The following is a 17,647-nucleotide window of genomic DNA, read 5'->3' as shown; positions in this document are numbered from 1 at the left end:
GGCTTCTTCAGGGGCCATCACCCTGCAACAACACTGCAATCACAGGGAGAGTTCGAGTAAAAGGTTGTGTAAAAGTGTGAAATGAGCTCCAGCAGCTGGAGATGAGCCTTCCAAAAGCTGCACGTTGTGTTGTACTGCCAGGTCCGGTTTTGGGTCAGAGTTGATGGAATGGCTGTACTACCCCAACTTAAAAATGAATGTGTCACAAAGTCTTCTTTCACTGCCACGTAGACCACACAGAGATGTCCCTCCCAGCCACAGGTTGATGTACTGTTGGAACAGGGCAACCAGGATTATTATTATTATTAGTGGTTCTTCAGGATTATTAGACAGGGTTCACCATAGCAACGTAACCAGACGTCATCATCCTGCAGTCAAACCTACATGTCAACCTCACTGGTTCTCCTTCTGTCTCTCCTCTCCATGTGTCCAAAGCATCTGTCCTCCCCAGCTTTGTCTCCAAACTTCTCCACATGTCCCTCTGATAGAGTGATCTTCTCCTTTCTCCCACTGACAAATTCAGTATCTTCATCTCTGACTCACTTGACTCGTGAGACCATGATCGTCCTGTGAAGTTTGAAGCTCTTGTAGCTGCTCTAACATCACTGTCCGCTGCATTCTCTGCTTCACCACCTTCATCGCTGTCTCCGATGATGCTTTGACCTGTACTCATTTCTATGCTGTTTGGTTACGGTAACCTCCATTCTGCTTCTCTCCAGATTCACCTCTTCCAGTCTCATGAATATAATTTTCCATATCAATCAGTTCATCACCATGGCAAACAAGAGCAAGTAGGGCAACATCAGGGCTTGTCATGATCATCACTCCTTGAGTTATTACTCATTAAAACCACTGTATAAACAGACAGAGAGAAACCTGTGACGGAGGAAAGCAAGAGTGAGCATATGTGTAATAACCTCTGCACTTACACTACTGAGCTGCTGCTCACAGTGAAGGAATGCAGGGCACTGAACACACGTCCACCTCCCAGCTCCCCTGTGGCACATAGAACACACCAATCATCGCGTCACTTCCTCCATGACCAACCACAACACACAGAGCCGGACCTCAATAATCACTCCCTGTTTACTGGCGCTGAAGGGAAGAGAAAAGACTAACTGGCCGAGTGTAGTCAGCAGAGAGATGGTGCTGATGAGAAACACATGACAAGATCAGCATGTCATCATCTAAACAAAAGCAGAGCGGGTGGGGACACAGATGCTTTTTTTTTTTTTGGTTCTAATTTACGTTATTGATGAACACATGTAAATGAACAAACATGCATTTCTTTATAGTTTTGAAAGCAGCTTCGACCCTTTTTATAGAGTCATACTGGACCAGGGACGAGCAGGGGGTGGGGGATTGCGGCGAGAAGAGAAAGAACCACTGTGACCTCCACAGGGAAAAAAGCCAAGAAACAAACCCAAAAAACCAGGCTTGTCAAGAGAGTGAGGGGAGGGTTGGGGAACAGGGTGAAACAGAGGAAGAGAGGGAGGGTTGGAAAAGAGGGAGAGGCAGAGAGAAGGAAAGACACAGAACTTGTGGCTTGACAAAAGAGGGCAGGTACCAGAGGCAGGTAAGAGGCTTTGTTGTTGTTTACCCAGGTGACCGTGCGGACGGGACGCGAATTAAGGGTGTGGGTCAGTGAGGGGAGGCCGTGTGCCGGCAGAGGTGGCTGGCTGATGCTGTGCCACAGCAGCAAGAGAGGAACTGGCCTCTCACAACCGCTTCATATCTTCACTTTCAGAACCAGGACAACTATTATAAGGAACAGTAAAGGGGGGAAAAAAAGTATTTATCTTTTGTTTTACATTTAAAAAAGAAACAGACAGAAAAAAAGACTAAGTAAATGCACAAAGTAACGATACAACTCAAATAAGACATGAACAAATGAAAGCAAGTTCACTAATGATTTAGATTTTATTGTCAATTAGGTCACTGATCAGATGCAGCTTCTGCAGCTCTGGACACACCCACGTTAGAAAATGCTTTGGCAATACTGTAACATCAGACCAGCAGCTGGTGCAGTGTTCTCTCCCTCAAAATATGAACTCGGCACTGACTGCAGGAGTATGTCATGAAACAGCTGCTAGTGAAGGCAGATGTTTAATCGGTGTTCTTTTTCATTTGATTTTTATTACACTTATTTTTGCTTTAGCATCTAGTATGAAGATCCCACACCTACTTACCAAGTAACCACTGAAGGACTTTCTGTTTGTACGTCCATTAATCACCAAATCTAATAAGGCAAAAATATTTTGTTGACCCTTTTCAGAAAGCTATTTTGTCTTTTGTTTCTTTGTTTAGTGTTAAGTGTTTACCCCTTGGTAGGTTTACGTCCTTCACACGTTGGCAAAAATGTGTTCTTTGGCTGAAATTGTCTGGTTAATAAATAAATAAATAATAATGAAATCGCCATTTTATAATAATTAAAAAAAAATCATATTTTTGCCATTTCTCCCATCCCTACTTGCCAATAATCAACAGTGCAGTTATTTCAGTAGTTTAACAAGTGGACAGATTCCAAATTTTATTATTTTAAATACATCTGAGGAAAACTCACTGTTAACCTCTGAGAGAGCAACTTAACCTTTCTAAACTAAAAATAACATCAAGTCAATTACTTCTAAATCTGATCTGCGTACTTTGGTTTCCAGGAGGAGGATGACATTTTTTTGTGATATTTATGCACGTTTTCTTGTTGTTTCTTTGGTCAATTGCGTAGGATCGCTGAGGACATGTGTCAAACTAGAGGTCAAAAACTCCATCCACACAGCTGTTTTATGTGGCCCCTGCAGCTTACAATACATACATTTGGCTTAACATTAAATTCAATACTTAATGTGCACCACAACACATCACCTCCAACACACGGTGCGCTAACATAGTGACCCGACCAAACACATACAGACGGAAACAGATGTTTGTTTGTGCTTCAAGGAAGAAGTGCCACAGTGTCTCCAGTGTTGTCAGTCACTGGGGGGACAGTATAAGGTTCCTCACTGAGATTCGCCTCCATTGAGGGAGGTTGATGTTGCATTCTCTAAGACTTGGTTCTTCCTATTACGGACTTCACTAATGATACATTTTGATCGGCCTCTGACTTGAAATATTTGCCCTTGTGTCATCAAGTCTGACACCCAGCCTTCAGCGCAGCTCGCCATGCGTGAACCACGAGATTGACATATTAATAAAGTGGATTTGGCTGAGCTCTGGCTCACACAGGTACTGAGAGCTGGTGAAGAGTCTGCAACACATTTTAAGGTGTTTTCTCAACATGTACCTGGACAAAAATGAGATTTTACTGTCTAGTTAACCCCCCAAAGAAGTGTCCTAACCTTCTCATTTAAAGTCTATTGGTCATACAGATCGAGTCGAGGATTCAAACTTTTAGACCTCCACAGGCAAAAGGAAGGCTGAGACATTCAGGATGTTTACTGAGTCTACTCAGTGAGAAACAAGGGTCGGATCACAATCTGTATGCTGGTTTTAGGCAACACAAACAGGATGTCACGAAAGACAAAGTCGAGAATCAAGGCAATGTGGAACTAAAGAGCTGCTTCAGACCACAAACGTGGGCCTGGAAGGTTCTGGATGACTCGGAGGGAAAAGAGGGGCAACGCCAAGTAACCTCATTAGGGAATAGCCAGTGTTTATTTTGTTAAGGCGCAGCACATTTTGGCTTAAAGCTCTTGTCTTACCTTCTGACTTTCTGTCACACAGTTGAAGACAGAGACAGGAGGCAACCAACCCTGGGGAAAAACAGATATTTGCAAATCGGAATTCATCTATTTAATGTCACCAGTGATCAGCAAATCATCTGCCATAATCTGGATGTATTCATCTGCATGACACACAAGTGCAGCTACTTATGTAGTGTTTCAAGACTACCAAAACGCTTCCTGTACAGTAGCTGTTCTCCCATTATTCAAACATAGAAAACTCTTCTGTCTGACGTTATGTACATGAGTAATCTGTATTTGTCATGACAGGAAGCTGTAACACCAATGGTTCATAATACCAGCTGAAGTACCACATTAACCTCTTCAGAGGTGTAAGCGAGAACATTCTCTACTGTCGTCTCCTTGATACTGCATTTTGTAATGAGGCACAATTTGGGACTCTTGTCAGATTAAAACCCATTAGAAAATCGGTAAAGGATTCTGCAGCAACTTCAAAAACCAGGATTTAAAAAATTCCATTCAGATTTACAACAGCATCTCTAGCCTCATATGGCATTCACATCTGACACATTCTAGTGTTGGAGGTAAAAACAACAGTAGTTTTGGCTAAAAGCACACAAACAAGGAAAGTTTTGTGAAAGCTACTTCTGGTAGACCTCACAATTGGTCCTTGACACCACGGAAGGATTAAGCTGAATGTTTAGTTTGTTTTCAAAACCCACACTTTCTACTTGATGTTTACTGCAACTCAAAGCCGTACAACAAACTGTCAGTCTTTGTCAGACAGAACGCAGTCCGCCATTTTGCCGCGAGTACCATTTGTTAGCCAAAATCAATATAATATGACACACATTCTATTGCATACATATGGCCAGCAGACATCGTGGCCGACACTTGGCTTAACTGCAGCCACACATCTCTTTTGACCCCCAAAGGAAACCAACACCACTAACAGACAAAACCAAACGTATAACTGAGACACACATACAAACAGAGGGTCGTCACATTTTTTCCAAATCAAAGTCTTACTCTGTGAATGCCTCAGTACTTTAGTAATATTTCTGTTCCTTCGTTCCTCAAACTTCTCTTCCTCTCAGAGGACCGGTGCTGACAATAGAGCCTTTATGCCAGCACTTCTCAGCTCCTCTCCCTCATAAGTGCTAATTTCCTGTGTCAGTGCCTGAAATCCAGGCCAAGAACGATTCCACTCATCCGTACCAGCAGACTGAACTACAGAGAAGGTCGAATAAAAGAGAAGATGTTTTCATTGCTAGTGTGTTAATGCTCCATTGCACGCAAGAGCATAACACAAAACACAGGTCTTCTCCCAACATGAGGGTGGAGCTAAAGACAAGTGAAAGTTAACCATCAAAGTTACAAACCTCAACCAAAGGCTGAATTCTGACCAAGAAAATATTGTCAACGAAGAATGAAATCTTGGAGCTTATAGCAGTCATCTTTGGCAACACTAAAACACCTTAAGCATGGTAACGCAGATTGTTATATTGGTTGGATGGTGATCCACCAAAATCATCAAAAATCAATTCATAACTTCAAGCCATTTTCCTCAGAGCCAGACTATTCCCTGCAAAACACAACCTTCACTGTAGACGTGACTGTGGTGCAATGCCATGCAGAGGTGTATGTTGCATGTGCATGTTTGAAATGAGAGCGTCTTCAACCGGTTAGACTTAAAGCTGGTATTTAACTCACAGCCCAGCTCTTCTACTACAATAATTGTAGGTGTTGTGAAATGGTTCGTAGTTCACCTGAGGGACATCATTCCTTTAGTGTCGAGATGATGTTGTTCTGTTGGTCGTCATGTCTCACCTGAAGTGAAACACAACCACAGCACATTCTAATATAAATCCAAACATACTGTCACATGAACTGCAGTGAATAACAGTGAGGAAAAGCTGATCAGAAAACGTTTGTTATGGAAGACTTCCGTTCGGGTCCCTTGAAGTGACATGCATGATTTCATTTTTTTAAATTTATTTTTATCCCAAGATAACAGTTATCTCGAGATATAAAAACAACATAATATCACATGCAAAAAATAAACACATGCATGTCACTTCCAGGGCGCCGGACTTCTGTCTTTTTGTACCAAACACAAGTGGTACACCGGCAGGTCAGGAGGTAAAGATGCCAGCTGAAGAGAGCAAAGACTGGGAAGGGAATTGTAACAACTTGCACAGTAACGACCTGAAGACAAATAAACATCAATTTGATTGAAAGATTTAATTTTAGTGACACAATGTAATCATCTGCATTGTGAAATCTTGGCTTCAATAACTCGGTAAATTAGGATGTTGCCATTTAGTCTTTACATTTTTACATCATTTACAGAGCTTATACCCAAAAATAAATGTAGTTTTCCGTACAACTGACCAGAGTGACCTGTGGTTCAGTGTATAGTTGATCTCTGTTGCTGAAAGCAGGTTGTTAGACGATTGGGAAGATACAGTGCCATCTAGTGGCAGGAAGCCTGACCAGCAGCTGAAGAAACATGAGAGTTTTGACCAGTTGGTCAGTCAGTGAGATGTTTCATTCTTTATTTCAGGACCATGAAGGTCGGCGTGGGATTCCTCTCTGCATTGGCTCTGTGTCTCCTGGTGGGGACAGTGCTCACACAGAGATCCCGGCCTAAAAAGCCCACCAGGCGTCCAGCGACCAGTAGGACGCCGGCGCCCGGTCTGGAACCGCAGGAGCCGACAGACTACCCCCCGGTGATCCTGGGACCACCGTCTATCTACCCAGACTGCCCTCGAGAATGCCTGTGTTCCCCAAGTTACCCAAACTCCCTGAACTGTGAGAACCGAAACATCCGCGTGGTCCCTGTCATCCCGTTCAGGACACACTACTTGTACCTGCAGAACAATTACATTTCAGAGGTGACGGCAGAATCTTTTGTCAATGCCACTGACGTGCGTTGGGTCAACCTGGCCAACAACCGCATCCAACGAATAGACAAGCAGGTCGGTTACATTCAGCCATAAAGTTCACTAAGCTTCCTTTACTTGAATACTCTTCCATTTGTGCAGGTGTTTCAGAAGATTCCTTCCCTGCTGTACCTCTATGCACAACGAAACCAACTGAAGGAGGTTCCGTCAGGTCTCCCAGCAAGCCTGGAACAGCTGCGTCTTGGAAGGAACAGTATTTCAAAGATCCCTGCTGGAGCCTTCAGTAAAATGGGGAACCTGACGCTTCTTGATCTTTACCACAACCAGGTGAGCCGTTTCATTTCTCGCCAAGCTTGCAGGAAAATGGCCGACTTTGAGCTTTTCCCGTTTATGAGAAAAGAAGAAAAGCAGGGTAAATGGATGTAATTTAGCTGTGCCCCGAGTGTGATAATTCTCTTAGAAACAGTGTGAGTTTGCAGTGACAGCAAGTTCTAGTTTTGCTGCAAGTTGAACAGAATTTTTCTTTTTTTTTTCCCAAAATACAGAAAATGTTGTAGTTTCATAGGTTTCAAAGATAAATAGATGGATAGATAGATGGTAAATTCTTATTTATAGGTCTTTACTCACTCAAGCACTGGGAAGATAGGAGTGATTCATTCGAAAATTCTATCATATTTAGTCTGTTTAATTTCCCTTATTTATTCCCTGACAGCGTATTTCCTCACGTTTACTGTAAATACATAAATGTATTGGTTCCCTTATTTGTTTCACAAAATAACTCTACTGTATCATTCATTTGCCACGGGAAATATAAAGAAGGCTAAGCATCAAACAGTAAAGACTATGTACTCATCCACACTTACAAATACAGAGGTGGCCTGAACATGAAACGCTTGAAACCCAATGAAACGCTTGTTTCACTGGCGCTAACTTTGCTGAGAAGCACAGCGCCCTCCTCTGGTGAGGAAGATCCAAACGAAGGTGGTCTACACTGAGGAACCTTTTCTGGCGACGTGTTCCAGATAAGTGACAGCGGTCTGGGTAAGAACACGTTCAAGGACCTGACCAGTCTGCTGCAGCTCAACCTGGCTCACAATGTCTTGAAGAAGATGCCTACTGGAGTTCCGAACAGCCTCATGCAGCTCTTCCTGGACAGGAACCGCATCGACGACATCCCCAAGCAAGTCACCGACCCATCTGTCCAAATACTGAAGACGTCTTTTTCTCAAGTGTTCTTCATGTCTGCAGAGATTACTTTGAAGGTTTCCTGCACCTGTCCTTCCTGAGGCTCAACCACAACCAGCTGAACGATAAAGGAGTTCCGAAGGCGGTGTTCAACATCTCCACCCTGCTGGACCTGCAACTGTCCCACAACCAGCTGGCCCACGTCCCTCTCTTCAACAGCCACCTGGAGCACCTGCACCTCAACCACAACAAGATCGAAGGTGCCTTTTGTTTATCCTTCCTCATGTCCAGGTGACGTCGTCGCCTTCGTGACCATTCCTTTGTTGATCACCGATCTGTTCAGACACTCTGGAGTCTTGAGTGTTCTGAATCAGCTTTATTGCTAAGGTCACTGAGGACCCCACCAACTAGGAAAGTGCATAGGAACAAGGTGCAATAATGAACAAAGCATTATAATAATAATAATAGATGAAAAATAATAAAATAATAAATAAATAAAATAATAATAATAATAAAATAATAAAATAATAAAATAAAAATAATGGAAGTTACCAATAAATAAATAAACCACAAACAACAAGGGCAGTCCACGAATTCATCACCGAGGGGAAAAGCTGTTCTTTAGAAACTTCCTGAAATATTTCAGCAATATTTACTGCTGCGTTCATTACATCCAACAGAGCTGTCACCACAAGTATGAGAAAAAAAATGCTCTAATATTGTCGTGTTTTGTGCCTACATTTAGTTTGTTACAGTTAAGTTTGATGTGACATAGTGCTGTGGTTGTGCTGCCACCGTAAGGACAACATTGTAATAAGTTGTCTGTTTCAATGTTGGAATGAAAAACAAAATAGACCATAAAAAGTATTTCTCCTCAAAACATCAATTATCGCGGCTTTTGACGAAATAGTTTACCAGATGATTAAAAGGGCCTTTTTAATTGGCTTAAAACGGTATTAATTTTATGAACATTGTTTAAACTTAATGTGAATCCAGAAAGTACCTGATAACAGTTGACAAATATTTAACTTTTTGAAAAAGTATCACAGGTTGTCACAGTAACGGAACAAAACCAAGAACTCATTAGATGTTTATTTGCAGATTCAGTTGAATCCTGGATACTTCTTCAACACACAGCAGCCTCACCCTCAGCTCATGAAGCACTCACAACCCACCTCCACTCTGGCAGTCTCTGTAGGAACGTTAAAAGTTTATCACTCAAAAATGACTAAAAAAAAAAATCAAAGTACTTGTAGTTGAATGTGTGTGGGTACGAGAGAAGTGTAGGTGAAAAGGAAAAAAAATACTCATAGAAGTGCAATGTATTCAAAGTGTAAGTCAGAGTTTCTACATGTCACTGATTTCACTGGAGAAGCAGGTGCTCTACGCTGAGTGTCAGGTGGTGGACTTCTTCGTCAGCCTGAGGAAACAGTAGTCAGATGAAAGAGTCCAATTGGACGCTGAGATTTGGAAGTTCACTGTGGCCTGTGCTGGGTCCTCGCAGGCATCAACGGCACGCTGCTCTGCCCTTACAACCTGCTGGCTGACGTCAGCGACTACAGTCTGGTTCCCAAGCTGAGGTAGGCCACGCCGCGTCACACCTTTGCAGGAAACCCAGTAAAGCTTCCATGATGTGACACTTGCCTTTGTGTCTCAGGTACCTGCGCCTGGACGGAAACCACATCAGCCCGCCCATCCCTGTGGATGTCATCATGTGCTTCAGACAGCTCCACTCTATTGTCATTTAGGAGAAATCAGGCCCGGAGGCCCAAACGCTCACTCACACACTTCCTCCCAGCCCAGTTGAAGCTGTCACTCTCTCTCCCCACATTCAGAACGTCAGTAAAGCACACAGACATTGGGTTATTTTTTCACCTTTATCTTATGACCTATTGAGAGAAGAAGGAGGGAAATGCCTTCATTTCCAGCACAGACACATCAACACGGTCAAGTTCATGGCACACAAACCCGTTTGAAGTTGTCCTGAAACGTGCTGGACCACTCCGTATGTAAAGTTACTGTTAAGTATTCTATTCCAGTGTATAAAGACTGTGTAATATTGGTTAATAAACTTCCTCTTTCATCAACTGTCAGCCTCCCGTCTGCTGAGGTGATTTCTAAAGGTTCCGTGGCAGCAGGTCGGTCGTCTTCTGCAGTGAGGGAGCTGTGTCACTGTGAAGCCTGAAGGCAACACTCTGGATCGACCTGTCGCTCCGAGTTCCGACCCTCACTGGCTTCGTGGCTTTAAGTGTTCAAGCTGCTGGAGAGGGTTTTTCTCCGCAGGGGGTCCGGGCTTCCCCTCAGAGAGCTGGGCCAGTTGAGGTGGATCGGGCAGTTCCTCTGGAGGTCTAGGTATCCACAGCTACCGGACCCCACAGAAGCCCAAAAAAATGAAAGGCCCCACACTTATTTTTATTTTCACCACCGCCCAAGTTTTCAATATCTTTGGCTTGTCTGTGTCCAAAATAAATTCCTAAAGTTCCTGACATAAATATATATTAAAAATAATTTAAACAATTTATGTAGAGAATATTTCAATATAAATATAAAGTGAAATCATTCAGAAGAAAATATAAAATTTATAACATGAGGGCCTGTTTTGTTTTTCCCACACCAGAAGAGAGTTAGATTCCGTTGATGCTGGCTCACTTCAAGACTTCAGTAAGGTGGAATATGTTTGAAATGTACATGTTTTTTGATTTTGGAGTTTCAACTTCTTGCTGGCGAACACTCAGACCACTGAACTTTTTTTTGCCAATCTTCACTGCACAGCTGTCTCATCTTTAACTTACAATCCACTGAGTGAACCACACTGACAGCAAGTTTTTGTTTAATATCTGAAATCGATTTGTGGTCAACCATGGCAACACTTTGACATGACTGTTGTGAAGTGCTCCGGTTTTTCGAATAGAATAAATGTATAGATACATTTCAGCTTCCCTTATGCCATGTTACCAATAATATGTTAGAAAGATTGTTTTTGTTCAATTCATTCACAAAGATTGTGGCTACTTGGATTGTTCAAGTCTTCAAAAATTCTTCTGAATCATTTCGAAGACCAGCGACAGATGATGCCGAAGGTAAAGCTGCAAAATCAAAGGTTGAATTCAGATCTGAACAATGTACAATACTCCGAGCGTCATCCGATTATGAAGCTACCAGGAAATTACATGTTAATTTCTTTTACTCGCTAACTAATTACACAGACCAGTTACCTGAATGGCAAAGTGCCCTGCTTACGTCTGGATCTTCCCACTTTTTGTTCTGACAGTGTGAATTTACAGAAAGTAAGAACAGACGGCTGTGCAGAAGAGCCAGTCCAGCGGGTGGATTTTGACGGTGACGTGTCCCTGCAGGTTCTCTGGTTGAACCACAGGCAGTGGGTGTGGTGTCATGGGTGTCACTGCACCAGACCATGGAAGAGAAGCCAGGTTACCTGGCTCAGGAAATGATGATGCAAACTTGGCCTGCTACGGTGCAGAAACAATGTGATCCAAGGGTCAAAGGTCATCCCCACCTGTTCACACTTCAACCCCAACACCACCACACATCTTGTCTCTGAAGCTTTCAGTTAAGTTCTCAGTAACACCACACAATTCTGGACGAAGTGTTTCAAGATCACCATTAAAGCGAGACGTACTTTTGATCTTTAATAAATAAAACACTCATTATATAGTGAGTTCACTGAGAACGAGGAGACACTAAATAGTGTCCAGCAAAACAAGCAGTGTGGGTCCTGGCTGTCTTCAGTTGATGATCATTATGCAGCTTTTTCCCGCTTTCATTCCTCTAAGCACTCTGTTTTCCTCCCATGCCCCTCCAAAAACGTTCAGGAAGAGGGGGCCGAGGTCTGAGGGAACAGACTTGTGAGGGCATCTCATTTCACCTCACCTCACACTGTGATGTTTCAATGCACTTGGGGTCGTTCCAGCAGAAGCAGCAGAAATAAGAGCAAAATAACTCACTTAAAACACACAAGGCTTTTTACCCAGAAGGCACCGGGGCAGTGGGGCCGGGGCTATGATCAATACCAGCAGTCACCATCTGAGTGCACCAACTGAGAGGAGGAAGACCAAGGACAGACCGAGACTACGATCTCAGTCTCTGGAAATATTTGACTAAAAACTGCATATTTTGCAACAAAAATGAGCAATAAATGGAGCAACTTGTCCACTTCTATGTTTGCGTGAGTGAAAGTATAGTGTCCGCTCCACCAGCTTCTCATCACTGACGACATATTTTAGGAATGACTCATCTCGTAATTGTCTGCCAAGTAATTTCTGCGACAATGACCTCAGTGCGCATCAAGGAGGAGGAAACGTTTCTTTGACGTCACCTCGCCGGGCAGTTCCTCTGCTCTCCACTCACTTCCTGCTCCTGTAAGTCCCTATACCTGTGCAGGTAGGCCTGCACTTGCAGAAATCCCCAGCACCCACTATAAGAGGAGGCAGCTCACAGACATGGAGCACTGCCTTCCTCACGCTGCTCTTCCTCACTGGTAAGTCACAACACGGCGGTTATCATTTATCTTTGATCGTATCATTCACTTGTTTAATTATTCGTGATCTGCTATGCAAAGTATAATTCTATACAATTCTTTATTTATTTTATATTTATTTATACATTCGATTAGAAAAATATGGAAAAATACATAAATTAAAAAGCAGAAGGAGCATCATGCACACACATATATTGAATATAATATATAATAAATGTGTATCACGTTTCAATACTAACATGAATGTTTTTATGTCTTCTCTCATCATTTTCTTTATTTGAAAATTATTTAAGTATATATTTTTGACTGTTATCTGGACAGTCTTGACTATCAAATCCATGTTGTGTAAACATGTTGACACACTATTTTTCTTTGTGGTAATAATTCATTTGGTTCATTTGTGTCTCCAGCGTTGCACCAGAGAGAAACCGTGACGATGCTGAAGATGCTGCTGAGCTGCTGTCTCGCTCTGCTGCTGCTGAGTGGACTCGTGGAGACTCTGAGCCTCAGCTTGGGCACCTGCATCGTCACCGTTCACACACACGAGCTGCGCAAACATTACTCTGATCTGCGATCCAGTGCGGTGAGTGACGGCAGCTGCTTCTGCTCTCTTCTCTGCATCCATCCATACAAACAGCTCAACCTTGTGTGGTTTGAAAAGGTGGAGAGAGAGTGGAGCAGAGTGGAGATGACTGTGATGTCAGAGCTTCACAGGACACTAGATGTCACTACCATGATGTTTAGAGACTCAGGTATCAGGAGAGTCACAGATGAAGATAAGGATAATCTCCTGCTGTCAGTGGGAGAAAGAAGAAGATCACAAATGAGTCTCTCAGAGGGACATGTGGAGATGTTTGGAGACAAAGTTAGGGAGGACAGATGGTCTGGCAACATGGAGAGGAGAGACAATGTTGGACCATGAGGTCACTAGTTAGAGTCGTGCTACTCTGCTCCCAGTTTGGGTCACAGAAAGTCTCTGAAGCTTGTAACTGAGCTGCAACCACACTACTCTGGTCATGCATTTCTGATGTCACATCCGTCCACATCTTGGTCAGTGCATCATCCTTCTGATGTCTGATTACAGATAGAAGGAGATCACGAGATCGGAGTGAAGCTCCTGAACAAATCCTGGATGGAGAACATCCTGGTGAGTTTGTAGGATCTCAGCTGCCACTGAGGTGGGAATGTGGCCTGAAATGTCGGACTCTTTTTCAGGAAGGACAGAAGTGCTGCTTCCTGCGGCTCCTGCTCCGTTTCTACGTGGAGAGGGTCTTCAGCAACTACGTGGCCCCTGAGTCCATCCAGCAGAGATGCTCCAGCGCTCTGGCCAACGCCTTCGTCACCATCCGGAGGGACATGAACAGATGTGTAGGTCACATTCCCTCCTGTCACCGAGCAAACACCAGCTGTGTTTAACCCCGCTCCATGTTGTTTCAGCACTGCCACTGCGCGGAGGAGACCCAGAGGACCATGGACGCCCTGCACGCCCAGTTCGTCAAGGTACCAGCAGACACTCACACAGCCCGCTAGAGGGAGCCAGAGGAAACACCTCGTTGAGTCTGATTAAACCACACGAGGTTCAAATGCGTTTCAACTACTTGTTTTTATTTATTGTACTCTATCATTTTGCATATTAAATACTTGTTTTTGCTATCTGAATATTGTCTGAATGACGTCAACAAGTACTTACTATTTACTTTCTACTTATTATTTAAAAAAACATTATATGGTTGAGGCAAAAAGTTTGGAAACTTTGTAAAATTCATTACTGAGTTAATAAATTTGATTATATGGCGGTTAATTTAAGTTCAGTTTTGAACACATTCTCTGTTATTCCGTGACTTTGGCAGCAAAAATGTACTGACAATGAAACAAGTCAAGAATGTATTTAGTTTCCTATTTTTTCTCATGACAATATTTTGCATAAACACTCATTTTCTGATGGCCCAGGATCTAAAGTGGCCCCACTGGGACTGTCACTGACTCTCCCTGCTCTCTGGTGTTTGCGACCGAGTGTAGTTGTGAATATGACAGAAGTACAGCGGTGCTGACAAACATGTTTCTGTTTCCTCCGGCAGCTGCAGATCAAGCCGGCCGCTCAGAAGGGCGTGGCGGAGCTGGACACTGTTCTGGACTGGCTGGAGGGATGAACCACTCGAGCCTCGGACCAAACTTGAGTTTAACTTTGACACTTTTATCCAAAGGACTTCATTTAATTTAAAGCTCCTTACTTATTTATTTATTTATGACAACACTATTTAACATTTAAAATATGATAGAATGTCAACCCATGGCTGGACTTTCATATGTCTCAACATCTACATCAACTGTGTGATGCAGATGTGCCTTTTATTTCTTTGATGAGTTCCAGTTGAACTCAACAGTTGAGTTCCAGAAATGAAATGTTCCACATCTGATCGGGACCAAGTGTGGCCCCGGGCCCAGTTAGGGCTGATCCTGGATTTCTCTGGTCCTGGTGAGGTCGTGTGAAGCTGTCCAAATGTTCCTATGCTGGTTTATGCTTCAACATTTCTAATGTCAAGTTTTCCACTACATTTACTGAAGTACTGCTCTTCAACAACAAGTTCTTCATGTGCATTTGTCTGTGTTGGAACGACATTATTACAAAAATAAAGTGCTTTTATTTAAATGTTTTATGTTTTTATGTTTGTTTTCATCATATTAATAAGATAATACAAATACAAATGTGTAACTGGAATTCAACAGAACCAACTATGCAGACAATGTTTGAACATTCATACTGCATCTTTACGCACTGTCCCAGAGGCATGTTGGTGACTCTACAAAATATTTCACCCTTTTAATGGCCTCATAAATATGAGTGCACATGTACATGAAATGTATATAATAATTACCATGTGGCACACCTCTGTGGTTATGCAGCCACCTTCAGGACAACATTGGTACTACTTCGTTTCAATGTCAAAATGAAAACAAAAAGTAATACAGTAGGTATTACGCAAAAGATCGATGGCGGGAGCTACAGACGAAGGTTTCATATAAAATCCTGACCTTTTAATGTCATAACCAGGTGATTTTATCGTGTAGTGGTCAAAGCTGGACAAAAAAAAATGTCATTGTGTTCTATTATTCGCTTTTGTCAGAAACCCATGTTGTCACTGGAATTCTGTGAGGAAGTCTTTTTTCTATCTACTTTCCAAGTTTTACATTAAACAACTACACAGATACAAACAGTAGTTATTTTATTTATAATGTGTAACAGTTAAATATTGTAGTGAATCCAGAATCCAGCCCTTCCAGACAGGGAAAATACTGATCATCATCTTGTCCTGTAAATGAATACTGTGCTGCTGTAACGTACTGTTTCCTCAGTCAAGGGTGGACTGCAAATGTTTGACACTTCTTCTTTTATTACTAAATCCATCAATGGCACATCACAATGAATGAGTATTGGGCTGCTTTTCAAAACCTTCACCCCACAAGCCACTCGGAAACAACCTCCACTCCAGTCCTTTCCTGAGTTCAAAAGTTGAAAGATCATCCAACAAAGATGACTAGAAACATCAGTAGCTGCTGTAGCTTCATTCAGTACAGTATTTTCTCCCTTAAGGAGAAGTGAAAGGTCTCCACCAGGAAGACTACTGGTGTAAGTCAGAGCTTGATTCTGCCCATCTCTACACGACACTGGTTTCACTGGAGAAGCAGGTGCTCTACCCTGAGTGTCAGGTGGTGGACTTCTTCTTCACCAGTGCTGTGCTGTGCTGGGTCCTCGCAGGCATCAACGGCACGCTGCTCTGCCCTTACAACCTGCTGGCTGACGTCAGCGACTACAGTCTGGTTCCCAAGCTGAGGTAATTACCTCTGTGCCGCGTCACACCTTTGCAGGAAACCCAGTAAAGCTTCCACGATCTGACACTTGCCTTTGTGTCTCAGGTACCTGCGCCTGGACGGAAACCACATCAGCCCGCCCATCCCTGTGGATGTCATCATGTGCTTCAGACAGCTCCACTCTATTGTCATTTAGGAGAAATCAGGCCCGGAGGCGCAAACGCTCACTCACACACTTCCTCCCAGCCCAGTTGAAGCTGTCACTCTCTCTCCCCACATTCAGAACGTCAGTAAGGCACACAGACATTGGGTTATTTTTTCACCTTTATCTTATGACCTATTGAGAGAAGAAGGAGGGAAATGCCTTCATTTCCAGCACAGACACATCAACACGGTCAAGTTCATGGCACACAAACCCGTTTGAAGTTGTCCTGAAACGTGCTGGACCACTCCGTATGTAAAGTTACTGTTAAGTATTCTATTCCAGTGTATAAAGACGGTGTAATATTGGTTAATAAACTTCCTCTTTCATCAACTGTCAGCCTCCCGTCTGCTGAGGTGATTTCTAAAGGTTCCGTGGCAGCAGGTCGGTCGTCTTCTGCAGTGAGGGAGCTGCATCACTGTGAAGCCTGAAGGCAACACTCTGGATCGACCTGTCGCTCCGAGTTCCGACCCTCACTGGCTTCGTGGCTTAAAGAATTCAAGCTGCAGGAGAGGGTTTTTCTCCGCAGGGGGTCCTGGCTTCCCCTCAGAGAGCTGAGCCAGTTGAGGTGGATCGGGCAGTTCGTCCGGATGCCTCCCAGGTGAGGTCTGCTAGAATAGCGAATCATACTGTAGGCAGCAGCTACTGACCCCAGAGAATGAAAGTTCTTGATCAGCCATGAAGCATGTAATAAACTTTCTGCAGTCTGAGTCTGTCAAAAAAATCTTTTATCTGGAAATATGCTTCATTGTCAGCTGCTGTATTTGCGATGCATTTCTAATTCAAAATTTCACATTAAAATGAACAGGCTTGGACGTCAGAGTGTACTCAGTCCATTTCAGACCTTAGTAACCCTGGATATTTCACCAGATCACAGGATTTTAGTTTGACGTTAGTCATGCGGCCCACATGAGGTCACAGCAGAACTATTGACATTGTACATTTTTTCTTGTTTGTTGTTACTGTTTGACTTCTAAATAGAACTTTGGTGTTTTGAGTTTTCCTTCCCCCATAAGTGCAGACAGTCACAATGAAATGTTTCACCAGAATAGATTGAAAAAGAAACCTGAATGTTTATCCCGGCAGTATCTTTTGTCCATCAAAATAAAGAAGAATTTCTAAATACACTGAAATAATGTGCCTTTATCTCCAATGTTTCCTAAATAACCACCACTGAAAAAGCTCATACATTCATTGCCATGATACAAGATTTTTTTTTTTTCTTCAACTCATTCATAAAGAACGTAATTTCATTGCCGGAGGTCAATAGGTTTATGAATTTTGAATGGAATTTTTGTCTGAGCTCCAATGGGAGTATAAATAGATAACATAGAAGCAGCGTACAGTACCTAATATTAATGAT

The 17,647-nt window shown here is 42.9% G+C and overlaps 2 protein-coding genes across 2 annotated transcripts; both read left to right on the top strand.

The window, feature by feature from the left end:
- The first annotated feature begins 1,491 nt into the window (after positions 1 to 1,491).
- On the top strand, positions 1,492 to 9,862 carry prelp (proline/arginine-rich end leucine-rich repeat protein). The gene is made up of 7 exons (XM_053868470.1): positions 1,492 to 1,576; positions 6,250 to 6,664; positions 6,731 to 6,916; positions 7,612 to 7,769; positions 7,838 to 8,034; positions 9,279 to 9,354; positions 9,432 to 9,862. Exons 2-7 carry the CDS (start codon positions 6,254 to 6,256, stop codon positions 9,520 to 9,522), a joined length of 1,119 nt encoding a protein of 372 aa, XP_053724445.1. The 5' UTR covers positions 1,492 to 1,576; positions 6,250 to 6,253; the 3' UTR covers positions 9,523 to 9,862.
- A 983-nt stretch (positions 9,863 to 10,845) lies between these two features.
- LOC128760443 (interleukin-20-like) lies at positions 10,846 to 14,422 on the top strand. The gene is made up of 9 exons (XM_053867858.1): positions 10,846 to 10,854; positions 11,046 to 11,061; positions 11,131 to 11,249; positions 12,176 to 12,272; positions 12,683 to 12,855; positions 13,357 to 13,419; positions 13,488 to 13,640; positions 13,710 to 13,772; positions 14,351 to 14,422. The coding sequence occupies exons 1-9, from the start codon at positions 10,846 to 10,848 to the stop codon at positions 14,420 to 14,422; spliced, it is 765 nt and encodes a 254-aa protein (XP_053723833.1).
- Positions 14,423 to 17,647: the final 3,225 nt, after the last annotated feature.

Source organism: Synchiropus splendidus, chromosome 6 (genome assembly GCF_027744825.2).
Source record: "Synchiropus splendidus isolate RoL2022-P1 chromosome 6, RoL_Sspl_1.0, whole genome shotgun sequence".
Taxonomy (NCBI): Eukaryota; Metazoa; Chordata; class Actinopteri; order Syngnathiformes; family Callionymidae; genus Synchiropus; species Synchiropus splendidus.
The sequence above is the reverse complement of the archived record's forward strand: the minus strand, read 5'-3'. Positions and strand labels throughout refer to the sequence as shown.